The following is a 27,120-nucleotide window of genomic DNA, read 5'->3' as shown; positions in this document are numbered from 1 at the left end:
ATCAATTCAAACAATATTGAATTGAATTTACTGAAAATACATCAGCATGTTTACAAGCAGAAACAGTAAACTCTCATCAGTGATAAATTTTCTAGCAGCTTGACTTTATTGGGACTCAAAGTTCACAAGTTAGCTTTTTTGTTACTATTTTTAGGAGTTCTTATCAGAAAGTGAGAATGGGCAACAAAAGCTAAACCTGGTGGCATCCAAAGGAGAACTACTGTGCTCTGTTTTACCGAAGGAAAAGGCTAAAGTTATCCAGGATAAATCTGCTGCTGCTAAAGAAGACTGGAAAAATTTCATCACCACGCTCCACGAGAAGAAATCTGCATTGGAGGTATTGAACCAGTCACAGTGAGGAAAGACTGGATCTAACTTTCCTCTTTGCTTCTGTTTCAAACAGCACAGTTTAGATGTTGTATATGTCTGTGAGTGTTTACTATTTGACAGAACTAAGAAATAGATGCTTTCAAGAAGTGTTATTCTTCTGCTTGCATTTTACTTTTGTTTACTTCTGCTATCTTTATGACCTGATTTCACTTTAATGTGGTGTTTCATGCAGAACGGTGTTGTTCAGAATCAAAGACAGCAGTTCCTGAAATTCATTAGTCTCATCAAATGTACTGGGTTTCTAAAACATATTTTCTTTCTGAAAAATGGTTTTAGTACAGGTTTCTGACACAGCTGCTTATTGAATAGTCCCAGTAGAGGATGTAAATGTTGTTTCTCTTATTGCAAATAGGTGAAATGTACTTATTTAATTGAGCAACTTTTTAAGTAAATGCAAGTGCATTTCTCTGTTCAGAACTCAAAAATCAGCCAATAGGTGGTGAATATCTTAAAATTATGAACTTTTTAAGGTCATAGGTTTTAAGGTCAAAATGTCTCATCTGAAATTCCCTGCATAGAATAGGAGAATTAAAGTTCCTCGGCATTCTTGTTTCAAACCAATGCTGCCTAGACAAGTGAGAAAAAGTTTAAATACACTTAATGCATTATGTAGGAAAGCATTTCAAAGAAAATTCTCCGTTAGCAAGGACTTACCTTTCTTCATCTCAAGGTTGCCATGGAAAGAGGATGTTCCCAGAGGTTAGTCTTTTTGTGTCAAGCATTTTTTAGTCTCACAGGCTTAATTTTTCATTCAGATGTTTAGGTAAATGATACGGGTGTAGCTGAAAAAAAAATTAAATATGTCTGGGGGAAAAATACATTAAAATAACTAGGGCATAGGAGCTATGCTGTTCAGGTTTATATTCCACATGAATTATTTTAGGTGCTCTTTTATTAAATAATGCAGAATAAGCCTGCAAGAAAAGCATGCATGCCTAGAAGGAATGCCTTTGTATGCATTTAATGCACTTCCTTATGACCAAAATTTTACTCTATAAAAAGAATACAACCAGAAGTGTTCCCCAGGATTGGGTGGAATTTAGACATTACCTAGAAACATTGGCAGCCCATTTAAGGAGGGCTTAATGTCAGCGACTGAAGTCAGATATTAGATAACTCATATCCCAAATTAGCCTTTATTCACACTGCCTTAGTTGCGTGAATTAGGATTAGGTTAAGTCAAGTCTCATAACATCTGTAAAGCTTTACAATCAAAAGAAATTTGCTTCAGCCTCCCCTCAGCTGTGTAGTACATTGTTGCTTCTATTTTCCTTTTTAAAAGTGTGCCCTATCAAACTTTTTCGGTGTCTGTGGGATAGGAACAGGCAGAGCTGATATAATTTATTTGAAGAGTTGTGTATAATTTGCCTACAGTTACATATCTTTTTGTGTGCCTGATTTGTGTGTTGTGAATTAGTTATGTCTAGTGCACTGGGACTATTCACAGAAATTTGCATGCCTTCCTAGAGCTTAAAGATCCAGATGAAGGATTTTGAAGCAACTGCTGAGCCTCTGCAGGAGTGGCTGACCACAACTGAGAAGACAGTGCAAGGAAGTAGCAGTCGGCTCCATGATCTTCCTTCCAAGAGGAGAGAACAGCAAAAGCTGCAGGTAACTTATAAGGGCTCTTAACACAGCTAGACCTTCCTGTTCCATTCTTCAGGCCTCATTCGTTACTTACAAAGGCTTAATCATTCTAGCATCCTGACCTCTAAATAAGATGGGAACTGTTTTTGAGGTTTGCTGTTGATGATCCTTGTTCCATCAAGTTTTGCATCTCCACATTTCTTATGACATGCTGCTCCATTGCTGTAACCGTATGGTGTGCCTTTCTCAGCAAGCTTGCCATATGTCACTTCTACTTTTCATGGCACCTTCATGCTTCTCTGTCTCCTGCTTTCTTGCACCCACTCTTATTATTACTGTGCTTGTGCTTTACAGTCTGTCCTTGAGGAAATAAGCTGCCACGAGCATCAGCTCAACAGGCTAAAAGAGAAAGCTCAGCAGCTGTGGGAAGAACAAGCTGTCAGCAAAAGCTTTATGCGCAGAGTGTCTCAGTTGTCTTCTCAGTATCTTACTCTAAGCAATCTGACAAAGGTAATGCATCCAATGTATGTGCTCCTAAGAAACTCCTGTGATGTATGTGGGGAAAAATAAAGACTGAAATGTGAAACACTGCAGTTGTCTTGCTTGCCTGCTCTGTGATATGTCTCAGTTATTCTGTCTTTCACATTGACTTATAGGAGTGGAGAGTAAGGACTGTCAACAAAATGTAACTGTGATTTTTTAAATTATTATTATTATCATTATTTAAAAGTGTACTGATTAAGTAAATCCCGCCTGATTATACAATAATCAGACTTGATTTTGATTCTTTCAAGCACTGAAGACAGTTTTGTGATAAGTGGCATCTGAAAGAAGTATTTTTCAAAAATTAGCAGAGGTGGCGTTTTTTCTAGAAAATACAGGATGCAGACAAATTATTTTGTCTTATCCTATAATGATGATTAGTGGCATTGTAACTATTTTCACCTAAAAGTAATAGGTTGGTCTTCTAAAAAAAATTTACCTCTTTAGCTGCTTTTGAATGTTCAAGGGGAGGCATAGGTTTTAAACCATCAGACCAAGAAGTGAGGGTTTAACAAAACTCTTTTTTTGAGCTTCACACACTTCACCACTTAACAGTTCTACCATCTCTCTAGTGGAGATAGATAAGAAAACCTCCATATTAAGACTGTTATTCTTCTCAAAGTCCATGTCATGAAGAAGGCTTGATATAGGCTTACCGTTGCTACAGTAACTAGAATGATTAAGGATATAGGAAATATGTTTTGGAATAAATTCAATTCAGAAAGTATTTGTGTTTAAGGGATTGCTACTTTGGCAATTCCTACTCTTTCTGTAGAAGATACAATTATAAAGCATATCTTTGACTTACAAAAAATGATTGTATGCATGGCCATAAGAAATTTTCATGTCTGCAAAATGAGAAAATGAAAAACGAATGAGTTACTAACACAGGCTTATGTGAGCAGAACTTGTAGGAGAGGTCAGGATGAGCAGGAGTCATCTGTGGTGCAGGATACTTATGGTCCAGCCTGTTAGAGAAACCCTGAACCCTTTTGGATAGCCATGGATCTTAGGAAAGATCCCTCTCAGTAATTTCCAAAGCATGTTACATTGGCTTGACTTTAGTTCTCTGTCACAGTGGAAAAAACCACACTCTGCCCTGTATTCTTGTTTACATTAAACCTTTTAGCAATTTAACTTCAGCATTTGTTTTTAATTTATATGAGTGTCAGTGATTTTTCAGAAGAGTGGTTTTACCAGTGAGAGTCATTGAGGAAAATAGGTCTTTTCCAAATACCAACAAAACAATATTGCTGCAGTGGGGTAGCTTCTCAGGCTTAAATTACGCTGGCCAATTTCACAAGTTAGCTTCCATTGCAACACTGACATGGAGCTTAGATATGATTTACCAGATGTTTAAGAAAAAGTGAAACCAGAAAACTGCAGCCTTAGATTTAGAAAATAAAAAATTACATTTGTGAGATTTTCATTTGTATTTTATGTTTGGACAATTCATTTGTGTGTGAATGCAAAATCCATTCCATGCCTAAGTGTACTTGTAATTATCACTGTATGAAGCAAACTTCTTTGTATAATTTATGAGACCCATTCTAAAGTCCATGAGTTGGTATGGGGAATAGGCAATCCTTTAAATAGCTGTTGGTGCTAATTGCTGTATGAATTGCAGGAGAAAGTTTCCAGAATGGATAGGATTGTAGCAGAGCACCAGCAGTTCTCACAGAGTATCAAGGACCTCCAGGACTGGGTTGCCGATGCAGTTCACATGCTGGATTCCTACTGTCATCCTACTGCAGACAAGAGTGTTCTGGACAGCCGGATGTTAAAACTAGAGGTATGGAAACAAGAGTCCAAAACCTGCTCTTTTTAGATCTATATGAAGAATACAACTAGAGGATACTTAGTTGTTGCATATTAGTCTAATAACTGTTGTTCAGATGCTGATTTTCAGTTTACTCAAAAGTAACTCTTTTTGTAGCAGAAAGAGCTTGTTATTAGAACTTTTCTCTAAGAAGTTGATAAGGACCTTAATGACATGGACAACTGCCTATATGAAAGTCCTTGAAGTACTCAAAAGATGTGTGGCTGATGAACGTTAAATGGAAGAAGTAGGGTAGTCACTTCTGTTAGTTTAGTATATTTCAATGTATATTCCTAGATCTTACAGGTGATACAGTTGATTCAGAAAATCTTTTCCTATAACTGTTTGCTTCTAAAATGGTGACAACAGTTAAGAAAATAGCATCTGTTGATAACAGAACACAATAACGTTAAAGAGCACTATTTAGAAGACAATATTTTCATTTTATTGATGTTTTGGATTCTGATCTTCAAAATTATAAGGCTAGGTCAAAAAGCAAAAGATTGTAGCATAATACTAAAATTGTGTTTTGGCTTTTGTTCATTGAATCTTTTGGGTTCATGTTTTCAGGCTTTTCAAGACTACATAGTGTTAGAAACTGTGAGTTTGCAACTGCAGAGCTCCAGGAGCTGAAGTGCCTAGGCTGACGTTGATGACAGATGTTATTTGTTGATATCTTCATGTTACAAATATATCCTGGAGTGGTAGAACTGTATTTCAGCCCTGTAGAAGAGCTTTGTCATTACATCTCGTTGTCTCCATGAATGAATCCTCCTGTTTTCCATCTAAGTGATGTTTCCTTTGGAATGTCAGCCTTTTCACGGAACAGTACCTTTTCTGATATACTTTAAGTACATGCACAGATTCCATGAAAATTTTCCTGTTAATTAAGGGGTTTTTTAATAGCCTGAACCTGCCCATTGAAAGTCACTTTCGTTTGTGAAGCCTAGCTGTGAACGCCACTGTCCATTGTCCAATTCACTACAAGCTGCTAAATATGACCAGGTCATGTTCCATTAAAGCTAGTTAGAATATTCATGTCCAGGTAATGATAAAAATAAAATATATCTACTCACTTCTTAGGGCCTGCTAGCAGTGAAACAAGAAAAAGAAGTCCAAATGAAAATTGTTCTGACAAGAGGAGAATCTGTTCTGCAACATACTTCTCTGGAGGGAGTACCAGTCATTGAAGGCCAACTTCAAAATCTGAAGGACAGCTGGGCTTCTCTTCTGTCTGCTTGTATCCAGTGCAAGAGGTAAAAAGGGAGTGAGGTCCAGAATGATGCTTAGTACAAAGCACTGTCAAAGCTTTTGAAAAGTAATTTTATTACTTCAAGAGTCAAATTAATGCAAAATGATTACATATGCCAAATGCTTTGGGTCTAGAAGTTGTGATATATTAATTTGTAGTAGAAGAAGGAGAGGAAATTGTGAGAGATCTAAGCTTTATTAACACTTAATGTCAATGTACTCTTAAAATTGTATTCCATGTTCATAATCTTGAATATTTTACTTTGTGTTGCACTTGATGCTTTGAAACCTTCTCAGAAATGAGATTTTTTCATTGACATTCATGTTTGCTCTGTCAAGATTCTGCCTGCTTTTCCACTTGCTACTTTTCCAAAGAACATACTGTAAATTATAGTGTCCAACAGTGTTGCTCCTAGTGATAGAATAAAGAAATGTAAAGAAAAAAAATGGAGACTTCTTTGGTGGAGCATCAATAGTTGCAAATATTTCAAGCTAAAGAAACAAGGTAATTAAACATTAAAATGCAGCAACTTTTGAATGTAGGTAAAGGGGTAGAAAATTTCTGATTCTGGATCTTATGCTTTCAGTTGCAATTCATTTACTAAATCTAGAACGTTACAAATGTCAGCTACATAAATTACAGATTTACTTAATATTCCAGTTTTGGAAAACTTAATTTCTCTTTGTTAGTCAAACAGTGTTGCTAGTTAAAACCTGTAGGATTTTAACAGATTGCTTATCTTGTGATGTATCTCTCTCATAAATATATTCTAGAATATCTCTGTATGACTACATCTCACTGCTCAAATAGCATGAGAATTATCACTATCACAAAAAAATATGTGTTTTTTAATTACAGTCAACTTGAAGGAGCTCTCTCCAAATGGACAAGTTACCAGGAAGATGTTAATCAGTTTTCCAGATGGATGGACAAAGTAGAAACAAGTATGAATGCTTCTGAAAGGCAATATGCTGAATTGAGAGAAAAAACAGCTGCCCTCAGCAAAGCAAAGGTGTGTTTGATTTACCAAAAACCATCAGCAAGTACATAACACCTTAGAGGCAATAAACCAAGCTGTCTAACTGCAAGATTAATCTGTAGTCTTGTTTTAATGGTGCCCTTCATGTGTTCTCTTACTGTTTTGCAGCTACTCAATGAAGAGGTGTTGAGTCATAACAGCCTGTTGGAGACTATTGAAGTGAAAGGAAAGGGGATGGCTGAGCACTACATTGCTCAGCTTGAGCTGCAAGACCTTCAGGAGAGGTATAAGCTCCTCAAAGAAAGAACAAAGGTAGAGTTTTTCTTCATAGCACTACTTGTTTAGCTGGCAACAAGGAAAAGATATTTTCATTGATAATTTATTTTACAGTTACAGCTGCAACTTACTGTAACAGAAACCTACGAGGTGATTGACAAATCTGTCTTTGTGTGCTGAGCTTCAGATCTTTCAGAAGGGTTTTAAAAATCAGGAAAATAGTCTATGGAACTCCATGTCAAAAGGTTCATTGGCTTCAGCACAGATATAATTTTACCCAGTGTGACTGAAATGTTGAAAAAATCTTCAGACTCATGATTTGCATAAGTGTATGGTTGCAATAAATTTTATCAGTCAGTTGTGTGATTCACAAATGGTTGACAGCTACAGAGATTTTATTAATGAATACGAACCTTATTAGCAAGTAAACTGACACAAGTGTAGTAAGTACTACATTTCCTGATAAATATTGTTTTTGTATATCTGGAAAAGATTAGGACATAGATTAAGATCAGGATGGGGTTTAGGGTAGGATATAAGGAAAAAAGAAATAATAAAAGACCTGGTGATAGGGATAAAGCTAGGCAATTACCCCCAGTTAAGCCAAGTTCTTCTGTGATAATTAAATAATGACTGACACATGCTCAGACAGCCAACTTTGCTTCAGGATAGCAATGTAGTAAAATTTAATTTTATTGTCTCAGTGATGCCTTTGTCATGTAGAATGACAAAATTCAAAATTCAGCCAAAATTCAGTTTTTCAAACACGTGATTCAGTGTTTTGTGGACCTCTCTTCCACAACGGCAAAAAATGCCATGCTCTTTCTTTTGACCTTGAGTGAATAAAATTGCTCAGATTTGCCAGAGAGGTACATGAGTCCTGGGAAGTGCTATTATCCCATGGGGATGCCCTAGTCTACCCTTTTGTCCTGCACAAAGCTATACAAGCTGCCTTGCTCAGCTTGAGTAACAGCATGGGAACAATAAGAAATGGATGGTGGCTCATAGAGGCAAGAGTTCTTATATCTTACCCCATGTAGCAAGAAGCATTCCTTCTTTCTCTTCCACCTAATATCCCAGATGACTGGGCTTCCCTGTTCCCAGCTGTGGTGATAGTGTTAAGTGTCAATAGTGCAATCAACCCTGAGAAAGAAATTCAAAATACAAACTAAATAGCTGGAAAGTAAGGAATGTTCAAATATTTTACTGATCCTCTGGCCAGACTGGAAACCTGATAAGATTCCCCAAGGATTTATGGCCCACATCTGAGCAGATCAAGACTTGTAATTTCCTAAGCCCCTGTTGTGAGGCAGGAAAAACTGGTGTCTCTTTTCCCCTTCCCATTTCTGGGCATGGACAAGCCTTGTACAGGATGTGATAAGACTCCTGTTTTCCTCCTTTCTCCCACTAGACCTATTAGAAATAAAAGGTAAAGTAGACAGTAAATTCAGAGGTTTATTAAAGTGTTTGTCTTTTTATGAACCTGCTGCTCTCAAATGAAGCCTGGCTTGTCTCTATCAGAACTTGATTCCCCATGCCCATCATTTCTTAGAGGATGTGAATTACATGTAGTATATTTTTCTTGCACTTAGTAAGCCTAATCTTGTGCCAATATATGACACCTTTCCTTCTGTACTCCAGGTATGGTAATATTTTAGTGCTGTCGTTATTTTAACTTGCTCACCCACATACACAGAAGACTTGTAGTCTGTTTCTTACTGTGCTCTGTAGGGACTGCAAATATCTTCAAACCTAAGATACTGGATACTCCTAACAGAAGATTTGAGTTACATTTGTCAAAAAAAAAAAAAAATGCTTATTAAAAATATGCTTATTACTCACTTCAGCAAAATCAAGGAAATTTTTTGTTATGAATCACTAAGGTGTTATTTCAAAGTAATCCCAGATCAAAATTCTAAATGTCAGAAGTTACAAACTTATCTTCTGTAATAAGTTTTTTCACCCCATATGTCTCCCTCTTTCCCTGTAATGAATTAAGTCATGTTCAGAATTCAAGTACTCTTGAATTCTTGGAAAGTTCAGCATCAGATACAAGCCTTTTCCCTGGATGGATGGCTGGGGTTTATGTTCTCTTGGTTTGACAATACTCTAAGATATGTATACATATTTTAAATATTTTCACATGCAGGAGGCTGTAATAAAAGCTGAAGGACTGCTTACCTTACACCAAGAGTACCAAAGAAATCTGAAAGCGTTTGAAGTATGGCTGGAGAAGGAGCAGGAAAAACTTGACTGTTTATCACATCTTGATGGTGATGCCCAGGAACAGGAGGCAACACTCCGAGATTTACAGGTATGTGATGTGTGACACCCTCAGGAAAAAAAGTGAAATTTAAAAAAAAAAATCAATCCTGTGACGGTATAGTAACAGAATAATATTTATTGTCAGTCAAAAATTGTCTTGAGGCCAACTTAAAATTGCAATACATATATAGATATGAACACTTTGTTGCTCCAAAGTAACGCCAGTAAAGGTAGTGAAAATATTGTTGCTCATTTCATTGAAAAAAGTGTCAGGCCTTGAATGAAATCTCCAAGCATACTAATCCTTTCTTGAAAGTATTGAGTTTGTGTTAGATGTTGGTCTGTCATTTCCTTGTGTGTTTCTTAAAATATGAATAGTATTTTCATTGGTGTTCCATCTTTTATTGCTCACTGGGTAGGTGCACCTACTTTCAGGCAGTTCCAGTCCTGAAGGCTGTCTCCCATAGTGAGGTGGGAAGACTTCCACTGCCTCACTCAGTGAAAGTGAACAGTGAACCCATAGTGCTTCAGTAATTCCCCAGTTATTATCTTAAGCTGACTTAAAATGCTTTAATACCTGTTGTTGAAGGAGCACAAAGTCTGCGCTTGAGATATGAAATGTTTATTACCTTATTCAGGATACTGAGAGGGTCTTTGTGTGATCAGGGAATCCGCATATATTTCTGCTCATTATAGTTACTCTACAAAACCCATTCTGAAAATCTGGATATGTATCTCAAGTGAGATCTGAGATGAAACACAACTGTGTTTTGTTAAGGTAATTTCCTTGTTATGTTTTCTAATCAGATTGAATCACTTTGTACTTTCTGATTAAGTGCTACTAAGCATGAAAATGCCATATATGTCCAGAAGAGGGTATCAAAAATTAGTCTGGAGTGTTGTCTCAAACATATGCAAAAATAAATAGGTTTGTTTATGTTAGAAGATTGAAGCCTTGGTTTTTAAAGAAATTCAGTTTTAGAATCAGTCGTACAGTCTGCTTGCGACATCTGGAAAGTTTTGAATTTATGCTGTGGTGAATGGATTCCATCCATCCCATGCTGGCTCAGGCAGCCAATGTTTCAGAACTGATGAACTTGGCAGGAGAGGAAGGAATTTAATGCATGCTTTGTCAATAATTTTCTGCAGTTCAATTGTCAGTAATAGTGATACTTGGTGTGCTTTGAAAGTGAGCATGCTGTGTTATTAGAGGAAAGACTCTCTCTAATATATGTTTAACCATAGATAACTAAAGAGAATGCCCAGCTGTCTTCAGAGGAGCCAAGGGGGTTTTTGCCATGTGTGAATGAAAGCTGTCAATGTAGGGTTTGTAACTAACTCTGCCTTTACAGGAGCTGCAGGTCCATTGTGCAGAGGGACAGGCATTATTGAATGCTGCTGTCCATGCCAGAGAGGAGGTGATTCCCTGGGGTATTCCCCAGATAGAAGACAGAGCCTTGGAATCCCTACAGCAGGATTGGCAAGTTTATCAGCACAGGCTTTCTGAAGCAAGAAGCCAGTTAAATGCCACTGTGAGCAAACTGAGGTTAATGGAGAAAAAATTTCAGAAGGTTAATGACTGGTTAACAAACCTGGAGGAGAAAGTTGCGATCAGGATGGGGAGGAGGTCTGGTAGAGCAACAAAAGAAATGCAGCTTCAACAAATGAAGGTAAAGAATATAGTTAAGGCATTCCTTAAACAAAATAATATGTGAGGTTTCCATGTCAATTCCTGATGCACTGTGAAAATGAGAGCAAGCTTTTCAATTTCATCTGAGTTGTTGAATAAAATTAAGGATCCAGGAGAACTTTGTACCTTCTAGATCCAGGTTCCTTCCATTTTACTTGTGGAGGTATGGCTATAACTTGTTGAAATCTTGCAGGGAGATCTGCAATTCATATGCTCTGTAGTGTGTGGCGATGTAACTGTACAAAGATAGGCAGTGGAATGGAAAAGAATTAATATGGTAACAAGAGTAAAATGTGACCAACTGTGTTATGTAATAATTCTCCTTTAGTCACTGGAACGAGAAGACATGGTTCTGAATAAACACAGGAAGCCAGGTTATACTTTACAGTCATCTTCAAAACTTCAGGTGAAATCTATAGGAGGTCCAGATTGCATTTCTACTATTATTTTTCAAGGGGGAAAAAGTTACAAAAAATATTATATCTGTAGTAATGAAATGCAGTCCATATGGGATGAAAATCTTTACAGCATATTTGTTACAATAACTTTCATCAGATTCTGGTTTATTTTCCAGTAGTAATTGAATGTTTACAACCATGTATTTGTTTTTCTTTTCAATGGTTTCCTGACTTAGTTACAATTAAATTCCTGATAGTTTAAGATGCTTGACTCAGTCATATAAGTTTGATAATTTATTTCTCATAGAAGTGGCATGAAGACATTACAGTCTACAAAGATGATGTAGAGGAGGTTGGGGTATTGGCTCAGCAAATACTAGAGGAAAATCTCACTGCAAGCAGAATGGGAAGTCAGGCTACGCAGATTACATCTCGCTACCAAACTCTTATTCTTCATGTCTTGGTAAGTAATAAAACCTAATTCATTTTGACATCATAAATTGCCAGTTAAGAAGCAAATACAAATGGGCTTTTGTAATTAGACTTTATCAGAGTCTATTCATTACTGTAGACTCAATAGCATAACATTCACATATATATTCATATATATTCATATACATATACACATATATTTCATTGGATTAAATGTATAACAGAATATTTTTATATATATATAAAATATATAGAATATATTATATATGTATATAGAGTATATTCTGATATACTGTATCAGGATAATGGCGCAGAATGTCGTCACTATCTTTTTTGGTAGTTTCAGGGGAGAAATTCAGAATAAAGTACTCTTAAATGGTAATTGAGCCCTAGAGAAATGTTTTCAGGCTGCCACTGATCCACATTAGTATGTGGAAATTTTGATTTGATAAGGGGCAGTCTTCAGGTGAATTTAAGCAGTAATTGCCTCATAGCACTGTAATGAAAGTCGCTATTCAAAGTTCAAAATGTGAGTACATTTTGAGTGTTTAGTATTAGTTCAGTTTTAACATTGGTGATTGACATATGTGCACCCTGACAAAAGCCCTGTAAGAATTATCTGCTGTTTATGAAATAACTCAAAGCCTATATGTTTTATCTTTGTATAATAGATTTTATTAATAAATAGCAATATATTGTTATCTTAAACCAATACCAGTGATAAACATCTGAGTGTTCCTTGTTTCTACACCTTAACCTCCATATTTGTTTGAAGGAGCAAGTAAAGTTTCTGGAAGAAGAAATACGCTGTATGGAGGAGTCAGAACTGTCTTTTAGTGCTTACACAAATTGGTATGGAGCTACTAACAAGAACTTCAAAAATGTGATCACCAAGTTTGACGTGGTTGATAAAACAGTAATGGAGAAAAAAGTGCAGAAACTAGAGGTACATCTTTCTTATATGCAATTTTTGTTTCTGTTCAAAACAGGAAGCTGTATTTTAACATACATCTTAACAGCTGCTCAAAATTCTGACTTTACCTTCTCAGAGAAGATAATGGGATAGACCACACAGTACAATACTTTCTGTTATCACATCTCATTAGATCATCATTTGGCTATTGAAGTTACAAGTAGTCCTAAATAATATAGCAAATAATCCTAAAAAATATAGTCCTAAATACTAGTCCTATCCTTCCATAAGGCATGCTTGTATCTGTTTTATGTTAGGTTAAAATTAAAATAAATTCCTATATCCCCAATTTCCTGCAACTATACTTTTTTTGTGCACTGTGTATTTTCTATGCCCTGCTTCTCTTCATTGAAACACTCATGTTTCATCCCGAAAGTTGTAGATGAGCTTCTCATATGTCCTGCAGCTTAAGCAGCTTAAATGTAATATGCTAAGGGAAAGCTTTCATCTGTTCCAGAATTTGGAGCAGAGATCCTCTCCTGGGAGCCCTCAGTTTCTCTGTTTAAATTCACAAGCCCAGTGCAGGACGGAAGTATGTGCTTTATCTGCTTCCTTCTAGCTTGATATACCTTAACTGCAGGCAATTTTGTACTGAAAAGTCCACTCATTTTCCCTAGCAATTCTTTCTGTGTCTGTAGCAAAGTTTAAAAAAGGCAAGTTTTCATACATTTTCTGTTAACCAAGGTTTCCTTCACAGGTGCTATTGAGTGATATGGACATAGGCCACAGTTTACTGAAATCAGCCCGCGAGAAGGGGGAACGAGCTATAAAATACATGGAAGAAAATGAAGTTGACCAGTTAAGAAAAGAAATTGGAGATCACGTGGAACAGCTTGAAGAGCTGGCTGGCTCCATCAGAAAAGAGCACATGACTTCAGAGAAGTGTCTTCAGCTGGTAAAGGAGTTCTCAGACAAGTATAAGGCCCAAACTCAGTGGGTCATGGAATACCAAGCCATCTTACATGCTCCTGTGGAGCCAAAGAGTGAACTCTATGAGAAGAAGGCACAATTGTCCAAATACAAGGTAAAAAGGGGTTATCTCGTAATACTACTGAATTGATTTATTCTAGTGATTCTCAGTAAATCCTCTGATCAGGTATCCAGGTTTCTTCAATAGGTACATGAGATGTTTCTGATCTGGATATCCCAATCAGCATCAATGAAAACATGCCTCTACAAACCAGACTGAGCTCCTGGATTTAAAATGTGAACATCCTAAAAAGGCTTCCATAGCTGAAAATTTCCTGTAATGGAGCAAAATTCTTTTATGGGTACACTTATGAGTAATTGCATTGGTCTCAACAGAAGTGATTGCAGTTGAAGTGGATATAGAAATCAGTTGGTCTTTCTTAACTTCAGACATTGTCACTGTTTACATTGACTTAATCAGCTTTCTGGTTAAAGCTGGATGTCCCAGCTCAACTGATATCCCAGACAGTCAGCTGCTATAACCTCCCAAATTTTTGTTAGGATTTTAATGAAGTGTTTGGGGTTATTTTCCAGTCACAAAAATAAGTAGAAAATGTGCTGACAAGCCCCATTTCTTCTTCTAATAATGTTTTCGTAAAATACTCCAGGATTACAGATGTTTCATGAAATGTGTACTGCGCCCAGCTGAGGTGGAGTTAACTCTCCTCACAGCAGCCCATATAGTGCTGTGCTTTACATTTGTGGCTAAAAAGATGTTGCCAACATCTTTTGTTTGCCAACAATGACCAATGTTTTTGTCATTGCTGAGCAGCACCTACATTGCTTCAAGGCTTTCTTGCTAAAGCTGCCCAGTATCCCCTGCCAGCTTCTCCACTCCAAGCTGTATGTCACAGCTGTGTGCTTTCTTTCTACATGTTTGGGGAGTTGTAATCTCAAGAGTACAGTGCTGGGCACTCATCACACACCATGTCATTAAGGGGATGGCTTTGGTGATACTTTCCCACCTATTTTCATCATTTGTTCTTCTGAACAAATTTTATCCCTAGAACTGGCCACTTCATGCAGAGAACTCCCTTTGTTTCACCAGCTCCAGACTGTCAGCCATGCTATTAGCCACTCTCAAAAGGACCTGTTGTTTTTACTTGTGTGTGCAGTTGTTGTATCGAGGCAGGGCTGAGAAACAGAATCCTGCATTGTTAAAGTTCTGCCTGTCTGGAAAGGATGGCATAAACCACGGTAGAAGGCTGTGCATCAGATCAAAGGGAAGTAAGTGAAATACATCTCCAGTGATCAGTAGATATGTTTTAATTCTTGCTTGCATTGTAGTCCATACAACAGACTGTTCTGTCTCATGAGCCCTCAATAAAGTCAGTGATTGAAAAGGGAGAGGCACTTTGTGATCTGGTGAATGATGTGGCTCTAAAGAACAACATTCAAGACCTTCAGAGCAGTTACCAGGAACTCTGCAGCAAAACGAAGGTAAAAAGAAGAAACCTCAGGATTCTTCCAATTTGCTAAATTTTTACCCCTCTTTAAGAAATTAAGTATTTATTTCATTCTGTCATGTCTGTACAAAGAACCAGCTACCTTTAAGTACTCCTGGTGCTTTGTTGGTTTTTTTGTTTGTTTGTTTGGTTGGTGGTTTTTTTTGGTTTTTTTTGGGGTTTTGTTTTTGTTTTTGTTTTGTTTTCTTTTGGAGGGGAATCAGAAGTGACAGGCAAATTTTGAATATGTAAAAAAACTACATAAATAAATCTAACCAGGGTAGCTGAAATGAATTCTGAGTGTGGCAGGTAAAGTTTGTGTTTTATAACACTAAGGAGGTACGTATCAGTGACTAGTCTGTGTTATTGTTGCTACTTTTAAAAGCATTTAATAAAATTCTAAGTTCATTATTTCTTGAAGGGACAGATGCCCTTAGATTATACCCTCTCTTGTTTCTGCTTGATCTCCACAAACACTTTTTAGTATAGTTGTTGAATAAAAGGCACCAGAGAAAACAAACTGCAAGACAGATATAATTTAATTCAGCAAGGGCATTTTTAATTAACACTGATTCATTAGTCCATATGTATGTAGTACTTTGAAAGGTCTAATGCTTCTAAATACATCCTAAAGTATAATTATTCCTAAAGCTTTTAATAGGTTGTACTCCTAACAAGGATAAGCTCTGCAAACCATGTTAGTACTTATGTTTGACCTAGGCACCTTTAATTGCCAATCCAGACACCAATAGGAGATTATTTTATTTTTTTCAAGGTTGATTTTTAGTTTAGACATGCCTCTGATCTGTACCAAAAAAGTGATGCCAATTGCATCACGTATAATGTTGGGGGCTGAAATTTAGAGAAGCTTCCTGAAAAGAATAAATGCTTTTTAACTCAGTGTGTACATTCTTAATTTGCCTACCACAGGCACAGGCAGTATGTAATGCAGAGGCTGTAAGCAGGAGCCATAGCATTTGGTAGGTCGAGTGCAGTCTTTCAAAGAGTGTGTAAGAACTATTAGTGAATTCAATGTCAAGTTGATAGTGTTCGTTTCTCAAGTGTTTCTCTCAGTCTTGAAAGTATGGTATTTCATCTGGAATGAAAATACTGCTCGGTACCACAGAAGTAATTATTCACAGAAATAAACAGAATAAATGTGTGGTTTGATTTCTTCTTTACAGTGTAATCATATGACATTGCCTCACAGGAATATAAATTTAGATGATAGTTCGTACTATGTTTTCAAGTTCTTGGTGGGCTTTGGCTTGCTTGGTTTGTTTTTGTTTTTTTTTAAACTCTTGTAATTACCTGAAAAATTAATTTCAGTTATTGTGGACCTGCAGGCATGTGTTGAAACCTTAGAGGTGAGAGTAAAAGAACATGAGGATTACAATAGTGATTTGCAAGAAGGGGAGAAATGGTTATTACATATGTCCAGCAGATTGGCTAGCCCTGACCTCATGGAAAGCAACAATCTTGAAATAATCACTCAGCAACTAGCTAACCAAAAGGTAGGTTTGTTATTGGTGATCTTCCTTTGTAAAATAGAATTTTTCTTCTTTGCTTCTCTGCCTGCACTCCCCTCTAATTATGTGTCATTCCTCTACTGCTGTTTCTGTGGGGTATCTGTGTAAAGACTTTTGACAATGAGTTTAAAATGAACATGCAATCCAATAGCTTGACTATGACAACACATGTTGTCTGAATTTATTTTTTTTCCAAATGAAGATGCAGGTATTTAAAGGAGGGAGAAAAAAAACCCAAAAAAAACCCGTTCTGTACCACAGCATATTTCTTCAAAAGTATTTTATCTGTTTCTTAGGCTATCATGGAAGAAATTGCAGGGTTTGAAGATCGTTTGAACAACCTTAAGAGTAAAGGTGATTACCTGATCAGTCAGTGCTCAGAACATCTTCAAGCAAAATTTAAGCAAAATATACAAAGCCATCTGCAGGGGACAAGGGACAGCTATTCTGCCATATGTAGCACAGCCCAAAGAGTAAGTCTTGTTTCAAAGATTTTTTTATGCCATTTAAAAATAAAGTGTATTTTTATTTCTATGAGTTATTTCTTTAAATGTTATAAAACTCTTCCTGCTGTTTCCATTTCAATTGAGCCTACAGGTTACTTCATCATTCCTGTGCTACAGCTGAATTCCTTGTGATCCATATGTTGTCTTGCAACCAGCAAAAGTAGTGGCCTGTCACTTCTAAATCTTGCCACATGCTCACTACTTTCATGTTATGCTAGCTTCTAAGCAGCTGCAGCAAAAAAAAAAAAAAAAAAAAAAAGACCTTTTCTACTTCAAAATCTAGGAAGCAAATTGCAGTCTTAGTGTTGATAGTTTGCATACATACATAAACAGGTCTCAAGTATGTGCTAGGAAATAATGTCTCTCTCATTAAAACCAGAATAAGAAGTGCCAGCTGGGTCATTCTGTTAAACCAATTAGGAGATCAAGCCAGCAGTCAAAAAAATGCCCAAACAAAACCCAAAAAACCTCTAAACAAACAACCCAAAAACAAACTAAAAATAATCTTATGCAAAATCAATACAAAAATGTTGGCTACAGAAAAAAGAGAGCATGTTCTTCATTTACATCTCTATTTTTTCTTTTCAGAAGCTGTGCATTAAATATTGTCCATCTTCTTCACATGTTATCAGGGTGCAGTGAGAGTTTAAGGAGCTTTCAGCCCTTGGAACTTTTATGTACAAGGGCTAAAATAATCAACATCATAATAATTCTATTTTATCAGCAGTTTTCAAGGTAGGAAAAGAGAAACAATGGTGGTATTTGAAAATGTGATAAACTTACAAAATGTTTTGTTTAGGTGTACCAGACTTTGGAACATGAGCTCCAGAAGCATGTTAATCATCAGGATACTCTTCAACAGTGCCAGACTTGGCTGTCTACAGTGCAGTCAGAGCTAAAGCCAACAACTTGGACAGCGTTCAGCCTGGCAGATGCAGTTAAACAGGTAAAAGTTTAGCACTTGAAAAAGCTCAGTTATTCTTTACAAGGTGTGTTCAGATAAGAGATTTAAATGTCTAGAAATTAGATATTTTCTAGCCTTCTCAGAAAGCTGCGTAGCCACAATGTTCATTCCCAACCCCAGAAGGAATACCTGGAATGTAAAATATCTGTAGGTGAAAAATTAAAGAAGGCTTTTCCTAGCTTTGCTTAATGCTTAGAAACATGTTACCTGAAAAATGCTGGCTAGTTAGATAAATCAGATACTACATAGATGTGTTTAGTAGAGGAGTTGTGTCTTTGTCCAGTTGTGCTTGTCCAGTTGCCCATCTGTTTCCCATGTTCCTCATGAGACCTTTTCACACTACCATGGACAGAGTCAATTATCAGGCAATTAAAAGAATTTTTCAGTCTGAGAACATAGAACTGCTGTAGCCTGCATTGACCATTAAGAATTCTTTCATTGAGTCTTGCTTATTCTTAGTGACAATTCCTTTTTACATTGTATTTGTAACTTGGTTTGAAATTAAACTGGTATGGTGCTAAAAATTCTGGAATTCAGAGCTGTCTTCTCCATCATCTCAATGAGACCGTGAAATACTAGAGATGGCAGACCTGCAAGGGGAGGGGAAGCAGGGTGTGTGTGACACAGTGAGACCAGCACCTAAGTGCCACTAAGCTGAATTTCTCATGATTTGTCAGATACTGGAAAATGTTATAGCTGTAGGAACAGGACTTTATTGATAATCCCATGAAGCTCTGGTTCCCATTCACGTTGGGAAAGTCTGTCACCTTGTTGAGACTGTGTGTTTCTAAGAAATAAGCCAGCTAATTCATGTCTCTAAGTGCTTTGGTAATTAGATAATAATCAAGTTTTTAAGGATTATTCCTTTCCATAATTATAACATAGCAACATGACCTAAAAAAAGAGTATATTTCTACATTTAATTTTGTGGAAAAAATAAGAAGGCAGAGCAGAAAATCTAAAATGTATGATTGCAATAAAACAAGATATTATTTCCACAGTTTCTCCTCCACAGAGTTTATTTTTGAGTTGTCTTCCCTCAGGTTAAACATTTCCGGGCTCTGCAGGAGCAGGCCAATACATACTTGGATCTTCTATGCTCCATGTGTGATCTGTCAGATGCCACAGTGAAGAGTACAGCAGCAGATATTCAGCAAACAAAGCAAACGGTACAAGATAACCACAACAACTCACTTCTAATCCTATTTAGAGCTTTAACAGCCTTGATCTGTTCCCTTTTAAAAGGGTCATATTGGGTAATGGTTTAAAGAAATGTCATCTTACTTTCATCTTAAGTATTTCTGTAGAGATAGTTGAATAGTTTTCTCTTTCTGCTTCTCTTTCTTTTTTTTTTAATTATTAAATCCATACATGGCCATCCTGGTACTAATAAAAGACACACAACTAAGGTTGCTAAAGGTACTTAGGCAATGTTACAAGATGTTGGTCTAAAGCCACAGAAATAACATTGTGTGGAAGAAAACTTTATTCAAGTTATGTTTTCAAAAAATAATTCAGTCTAATCTTCTCTGTGTTTTATTACATTTGAGACATATTTTATTGTAATTATTTATTCAACAATAGACTGATGTTCATGTTGGCTTATATTATTAGATTAGTAATATAATAATAATCATAACAACAGAAAATATGATGGTTCAGTTCATGAATCAAAGTACATCTACTTCAGCATATTAATTTATAGAAGTTTTCCTAAGTTTTAAGTTTTAAAGTCATTTAATGCTTAGGTTTAAAATAGAAGTATAAAATTTAGTCTCTTACACAGACACACAACCAAAGTTTTGAAACTACTTCTAACAAGAGTAAAAATCTAATACATACAGTAACAGCATTCCATACCACAGAAGGGAATTGTACATATCCAAATAACCCATAAAAATGTGGCAGTCCAAGAAGTGAATAGCTGAAAAACATCCCAAACATCAGAATAAGACACTGCTTTGACATACAAAGCAGTGAAACGTTGCTAAGAAATCACAGATGGTATAGTGCCGAGATATGCTAAGCTGGTTGAGTGTCTAAATCTTAAAGGCACCCGACTGCTGTATTTAGAGCAAAAGCAGCTGTGTCACTATTGGTGTAAGAGGATTGATGGCTCAGATCTGGTAAGCATTCTTCTTATTGGCATTTTAGAAAAGGCATATAGGCAAAATAACTGGGCTAAGCAAATTAAATGGAAGTGTTTAGTTGAAACTATGTAGGGTACTCTCTAACAATAGTCTTGACATGCAGCAGACTAAATTATACAATTAATCTAAGCTTTAACAGAGGACAGAGAATGTTGAAATACAAACACTCAAACTTACTTGCTTCTCTCAAGGGTGAATGATACTTAATTTATTTTTGTCTTGTTGTTTTTGTTGTTTCCACCCTTATTTCCTTTGGTAGGTACAACTTTTGTGACTTTTGAAGGGTGAGACTCTTTTTGTGGCTAATGTTAGCCCCGTCAGGATCTGGTGCAGAAATTGCTATAGTACAGTACTGTGCTCAGAGGAAGAATGGTATTCATCCTCCATTAAAAATAGATAAATTAAAGCATTCCTACTCTTTTTCATTTCTTTTCTTCTAGATTGAGCAACAGATAATGCACTCACAGTATTTGTCTCAAGGTTGGGAAGAGATCAAACAGCTGAAGGCTGAGCTCTGGATATATTTCCAGGATGCGGATCAACAACTACAGAATTTAAAAAGGAGACGGGCAGAGTTGGAGCTAAATATTGCCCAGAATATGGCACTCCAGGTTAAGGTAAGGAAGAAGTTAATCCTGTGGCTGATATGATTTTATGATTTGTATTATATGCACATGCTGCATACAATGACTAATATGCTCTAAACAAGAGCAGAGAAGATAGAGGAAAGAGTGTTTCCTTGTTGATGCTGCAGAGTGATTTGGAGAGCAGAAAACTGTACTTTAGTATTTTTCTGGCTTTGTTTTTTTAATACTAGACAACTGTCAGCCTCCTGATCTCATTTGCCTTTGCTTTTAGAGTAGACTAAATGCTGATCACAGTGGACCTGAAGAGAAGATTTACAAATTGTGATGCTAAATTCTTTGATTTTTGTACTTCTAAATAGTTTAGAAGTATTTCAAAATTAGTCAATGAAACTATTTGATGTTGCTGATCTCTAAGAAGCATGACAGAAACACAATTTAATTAATGAGACAAATACCTTCATATCTTCTCTCATTCATTCCAGAAGAGAGATATATTATGACCATTCTGTACACATCAGTTTAAACATATGGGTTTTGCATTTTTGGTCTAGACTTTGCTTGTATTCTTTTTCTGATGTGCCAAGAGTTAGGTGAAAAGTAAACAGCACTTCCACTCTATTTCTGTCCTACTCACACTTTGGAACAAAGTCAAAGCCTTTGAAGATGCCTCAGCACAATCTGGACTGAAAGCTGTTATACCAGCTGTCATTAGAGTCCAGGAAGAAGAAGGAGTTTCTATTTCTTCACTCTTTCAGTCAGTAACTTTGGATTGTAATGAAAGGGAGACACCCACTGTACTGTTAGATGTGGCACAAGGTGTTTTCCTTCTAATAATTTCCCCTGGTAAAGGAAGATGCCTAGCTCTATTTGAAGTCTTCATGACGAGGAAAGAGGCAGAGCTGGAGATGGGTGTGCTTGTTTAGTTGTCGTTATTGGCACTAGAATGTAGAAAAAAATTATAGTTACCTTAGTGTGTAAAGGCTGAAAAATATTTGGTTAGTTTTAGTTGTCAGTACATTGTGTATTCTTCTTTTTGGGATCTCGCTGACTTCTTATTTGGTAGGATGTGTATGCAGATGAACTCTTTCAGTTACTAGTTATTAATCATACCTAGGTAATCTATGGTTTTGTTTCAATAGTGACAGTGGTAATGGTTGCTGTTACAGAAGTAGGAGCAATACAGAGTATGGATATGGAGTCTCAGTGACTCATGGACTTTGCTTCCTATTTTTAGTCTCTAATGAAAAAGGAAAAATAAGCTAGTAATGGTGCTGGTAAAATGAATTATTCTTGTGAGAGTCAAGACTACCTTGTGTGTTTTAGTGTGTGGTGGGAGCTGTGCTAGTCCAGAAACCTAGACAACAGGATGTGACTCGATCACAAATTCTGTTTTTATCACTGGCACTTGGAAACTCCTCTGTCTTGCTTTAGCATTTATTACCAACTTGCCTTCACGTGAGAAGATGGGGAGGAGGGTTTGGAGAGGAGTGAAAGCACTTCTTCCAATTTACATCTGCAGTGCATTTTCCTGGGCAGATAATTAGTTCATATACAATTTATTTATTTCAGAGCTTTTATTTAAGTTCCATTTTATAATTTTGAATGCATGTTATTATAATGGGTTTTACTTGTATCTTTTTCAGGAATTCAGTCAGAAGTTGCAGTCTAAGCAGTCAGCTCTCACCTCTGTGACTGAAAAGATAAACAAATTAACCCAAGGACAGGAATCACCTGAACACAAGGAAATAGGAGAATTGAGCAACCAGTGGCTGGACCTCTGTCTTCAGGCACATAATTTGCTCATGCAGAGGGAGGAGGATCTGCAGAGGACAAGGGATTACCATGATCGCATGAATGTCATTGAAGTTTTCCTGGAAAAGCTCACAAAAGAGTGGGACAACCTGGCTAGGTAAAAAAGGAGTTGCATCCACAAAGCAAATTATGCATATGTGCTGAAAGAGCTGTTTACAGAGTGTCTCTAAGTGGGAGCCACTAAAAATCCCTTTTTGCATACTTAATTAAAAACATACCTCCCTTATTAATTATCAGGCAATTAATAATTTCTGTTGAGATAAAGAGAGTTTGACAGGCCAGATCTTCAGTGGGTGTCTTTAAGGCAAGTACTGATTGATCCTGTTTCAGGGTATAGCATTTCCTGATATTTCAAGAATGTTGACTATTTCATTTGAACTCTTTCGTTTGTGGTGGTCCATGAATTAATGGTTCATTCACTGGTTCATTTGCATTGTGATACTGTGTTATATCTATTGGACTATTATATTAAAGCTTAGTAACTACTCCTAAATATTTGCAGCTGCTTTGCATAGGATAAGCACACCAGCTGTGAGTAAAATTGTGAGTGTATTGCTGCTCCTGTTACTGTCATGGAATAAAAATACTTCAACCTCAATACTTGCTGTTCTTCATATGTGAATATAATCAGTATGGTCTGCATCCATGTAGATGTGTATGGTCAGCCTGATGACCATACAGCAGATGAAAGGGAAACTAATACATTTGTAAAGTTGTTTAATTAGTGTTCAAGGCTGCTACCTTCAAGTGAATCTGAAAACTGTAGGTCTTTATATCATATTGATTTCAGTATGCAGTGGCTTATAATTAATCTTGACCTCTCTTAAGAGCCTGTGCTGGAATAGGATGTAATAACTCATTTTTGTCCTGTCCTTTTTGATAACAGATCTGATGCTGAAAGTACAAATGTGCACCTTGAAGCTTTGCAAAAACTGGCAATTGCACTGCAGGAAAGGAGATTTGCTCTGGAAGATTTGAAAGATCAGAAGCAGAAGATGATAGAACACTTGAATCTTGATGACAAAGAATTAATAAAGGAGCAATTCAGTCATTTTGAACAACGCTGGACGCAGCTGGAGGACCTTGTCAAACGGAAAATTCAAGTTTCTGTTTCAACCTTAGAAGAGCTCAGCTTGGTGCATTCCAAATTTCAGGAACTAATGGAATGGGCAGAGGAACAGCAACCTAGTGTCTCAGAGGCTCTTAAACAGAGCCCTCCTCCAGATATGGCTCAGAGTCTTCTCATGGATCATCTTACCATTTGCAGTGAGCTTGAAGCCAAACAGCTTGTTCTGAAGATGCTTGTGAAGGATGCTGACAGGGTGATGACCAACCTAGGGCTCAATGAAAGGCAAGAACTGCAGAAAACAGTGTCTGATGCACAGCACCATGTGGCTTGTCTCAGCGATCTGGTTGGCCAGAGGAGAAAACATCTGAATAAAGCACTGTCTGAAAAGACCCAGTTTCTCATGGCAGTCTTTGAGGCTACAAACCAGATTCACCAGCATGAGAAGAAGGTGATGTTTCCAGAACATATTTGTCTTTTGCCAGAAGATGTGAATAAACAGATCAGGACTTGTAAGAATACCCAGGCTAATCTGAAGGCCTATCAAAATGAGGTCACAGGGTTGTGGGCTCAAGGAAGGGATTTAATGAAAGAAGCAACAAATCAAGAGAAGAGTGAGGTGTTAGGTAAACTGCAAGAACTACAGAATGTGTATGACACTGTTTTACAAAAGTGTAACCAGAGGTTGTTAGAACTGGAGAAAAATATTGTTTCCAGGAAATATTTCAAAGAAGATTTGGATAAAGCTTGCCATTGGCTAAAACAAGCTGATATTGTCACATTCCCAGAAGTCAATGTAATGAATTCTAACACTGAGTTATACAGCCAGCTGGCAAAATATCAACAGATTCTTGAGCAATCTCCAGAATATGAAAATCTGCTACTTTCACTGCAAAGAGATGGCCAAGAAGTCCTACCGTCACTTAATGAAGTGGATCATTCTTATCTAGATGAAAAACTTAACAGTCTCCCTCAGCAATTCAATACAGTCACTGCTCTGGCAAAAGAAAAATTATATAAGGTTCAGGAAGCAATTTATGCCAGAAAAGAGTATGCCTCTTTGATTGAGTTGACAAGTAAAGCTCTGACCGAGCTGGAAGACCAGTTTATTAACATGGACAAAGCTCCAGCAGCTGTTTCAGCCAAAGAAGCTGTGTCACTCCAGCAAGCCTACAGAGATCTCTTAGATGAAGCCACAAGCCTTGCTGCAGCAGTGGATGAACTGAACCAGAAGAAGGAGGCGTTTCGAAGCACTGGCCAGCCCTGGCAGCCAGATGAGATGCTAAAACTTGCCACACTATATCACAAGTTGAAGAGGCAAATAGAACAGAAAATCAATCTGTTGGATGACACAATAGAAGCATGCCAGGAGCATGAAAAGATGTGTATGCAGTTCGAGGCACAGCTAGAGACAGTGAAAAACGAGCAGGCTAAGGTGAATGAAGAAACTCTCCCAATAGAAGAAAAGTTGAAAATATACCATTCTCTGGTGGGCAGCTTGCAAGACTCAGGAAGTCTTCTGAAGCGAATAACTGAACATCTAGAAGCCCTTTCTTCTCAGGTTGGCTCCTCTGCTTATGAGACTACAAATCACCAAGTTAAGGCTTGGCAAGAGAAGCTGAAGTCTTTGCATTCTGCCATTGTTGACACAGTGATGGAGTGTGAGAACAGACTTGTGCAGAGCATTGACTTCAAGACAGAAATCTGCCGCTCACTCGAATGGTTGAGGTGGGTGAAAACAGAACTTAATGGAACATTAAGTTTGGACCTCAAACTGCAAAACATCCAAGAAGAAATCCGAAAGGTTCAGATACATCAGGAAGAAGTGCAGTCGAGCCTCAGAATAATGAATGCCTTGAGCAATAAAGAGAAAGAGCGGTACATGAAAGCAAAGGAGCTGATACCTGCTGACCTGGAAAACACTCTTGCTGAGCTGGCAGAGCTGGATGGTGAAGTTCAAGAAGCTATACACATGAGACAGGTTAGTCCACCCAAACCATCATTAGTAATAATGGTAATAATTCTGAAAAAGATGGCTCTGTTGGCTTGATCTTTACAGTCATCACAAAAAGACTCATTTTAGTAATCCTACTGTCTCGTTTTTTTAAATTACATAGGCTACTGTAATTTTATGTTTGTGACTCTCCCTTTTATTTCAGGCTACATTGAATAAAGCATATAGCCTCTGCCAAAGGTACTATCAAGTGATGCAGATAGCAAATGACTGGCTGGAAGATGCTCAGGAATTTCTACAGTTAGCAAGAAATGGTCTAGATGTTGAGAACTCTGAGGAGAATCTAAGGAACCATGTTGAATTTTTCAGCACAGAAAGTCAGTTTAATGATCATTTGAAAGTGTTACAAGGCCTTGTGTCTGAGATAGAGCCCTTTTTACAAGCCACAGCAAGTGAACAGCTGGTGCAAAATGTAGCTGCATTGGAGGAAAAGGCCAAAGGGACGGAGCAAGAAGCCAAAACCCAGCAAGAGCAGTTACAAAGGTATTCTTTGTTTTTTATTTTATTTTTCCTTTTCTTACTTCATTTTAAGATCACCTTGTTGGTAATGAAAGAAAGAATCAGAACATTAATTGAAGTCTTTAAATATTTGCGCTACTTTTGCGAGAAGTGGACATTGGGGATTCAGAGCTCTTGGATTCTGCTTTCTTTTCTGCCCTTGACTGACTAGTTTTGTGATTTTAAAGGAGCTCTGGTAGAATAATATTAAGCTTGGAACATCATGGAGAAGAAGAGTAGGGAATAATTATTCTATATTTCACCTGACAGAAGACGTATGCACAAGCAAATTAAATTGAAGCAGATATTTTGAACTGAAAGGAAATACCTTTTTAACAAGCATAACTATGTTTCTTATTATTCCTGAATGTCCTGAATCCCATAAGTTTGGGTAGATTTAAACAACAACATAGGCAGTCTCTGAGGAAAAGTCAAATGATGGCTACTAAATGCTCAGCTGTGTTTTCTGTAAGGCATAGCTGAAAATCAGGAGCATATGCTTCTATGTATGCTATTTCCCAATAATTTTTATTTTTCTTGGAAAGTACTGTGTAACAGCAAAACTAAGCAGTTGCATTAGAAACTAGGTGCAATAATACTTCTGATTTTCAAATGTTTTTATATAGCATTAAGTTGTTCTTTATGGAACTGTATTTGTTTAAGGTGTGCTTCTGAGTGGCAGGAGTACCAGACATCAAGGCAGAAGGTGATTGAAGTGATGAATGACGCTGAGAAAAAATTATCTGAATTTTCAGTAGCTAAAGCTGCTTCTTCTCATGAAGCAGAAGAGAAATTGCAAACACATAAGGTAAGGTATTGATAATTACATGAAATCCTTCTCTTTCAAAATGAATGTATAATATGTAGGTCCCTAGCTGAATTTGAGTTCTTAGATCTTTACCGTAGCACTTAACTGTGTCATAACACACCAAGACATGTTTAGTGCTGTGCAAAACACACATTTTATTTGTAGAGT

General features: G+C 37.0%; 1 protein-coding gene across 3 annotated transcripts in view; it reads left to right on the top strand.

Moving 5' to 3' along the window:
- Positions 1 to 27,120, top strand: part of SYNE1 (spectrin repeat containing nuclear envelope protein 1) — a 289,742-nt gene that overhangs the window by 147,524 nt on the left and 115,098 nt on the right. For all 3 annotated transcript variants that reach the window (XM_041424009.1, XM_041424008.1, XM_041424007.1), the window contains exons 57-78: positions 155 to 337; positions 1,858 to 2,001; positions 2,332 to 2,487; positions 4,148 to 4,312; positions 5,423 to 5,595; positions 6,450 to 6,603; positions 6,739 to 6,882; positions 8,996 to 9,160; positions 10,464 to 10,781; positions 11,507 to 11,662; positions 12,407 to 12,577; positions 13,302 to 13,628; positions 14,861 to 15,013; positions 16,365 to 16,532; positions 16,844 to 17,020; positions 17,853 to 17,999; positions 19,061 to 19,186; positions 20,608 to 20,784; positions 22,398 to 22,663; positions 23,453 to 25,613; positions 25,792 to 26,129; positions 26,808 to 26,952. In XM_041424009.1, coding sequence (XP_041279943.1) covers positions 155 to 337; positions 1,858 to 2,001; positions 2,332 to 2,487; positions 4,148 to 4,312; positions 5,423 to 5,595; positions 6,450 to 6,603; positions 6,739 to 6,882; positions 8,996 to 9,160; positions 10,464 to 10,781; positions 11,507 to 11,662; positions 12,407 to 12,577; positions 13,302 to 13,628; positions 14,861 to 15,013; positions 16,365 to 16,532; positions 16,844 to 17,020; positions 17,853 to 17,999; positions 19,061 to 19,186; positions 20,608 to 20,784; positions 22,398 to 22,663; positions 23,453 to 25,613; positions 25,792 to 26,129; positions 26,808 to 26,952 — 6,114 coding nt within the window. The remainder of the gene's footprint in view (positions 1 to 154; positions 338 to 1,857; positions 2,002 to 2,331; positions 2,488 to 4,147; positions 4,313 to 5,422; positions 5,596 to 6,449; positions 6,604 to 6,738; positions 6,883 to 8,995; positions 9,161 to 10,463; positions 10,782 to 11,506; positions 11,663 to 12,406; positions 12,578 to 13,301; positions 13,629 to 14,860; positions 15,014 to 16,364; positions 16,533 to 16,843; positions 17,021 to 17,852; positions 18,000 to 19,060; positions 19,187 to 20,607; positions 20,785 to 22,397; positions 22,664 to 23,452; positions 25,614 to 25,791; positions 26,130 to 26,807; positions 26,953 to 27,120) is intronic.

This window comes from Onychostruthus taczanowskii, unplaced genomic scaffold (genome assembly GCF_017590055.1).
Source record: "Onychostruthus taczanowskii isolate IOZ18803 unplaced genomic scaffold, ASM1759005v1 scaffold8, whole genome shotgun sequence".
Classification (NCBI taxonomy): Eukaryota; Metazoa; Chordata; class Aves; order Passeriformes; family Passeridae; genus Onychostruthus; species Onychostruthus taczanowskii.
This window is presented reverse-complemented; position numbering and strand designations above follow the sequence as displayed.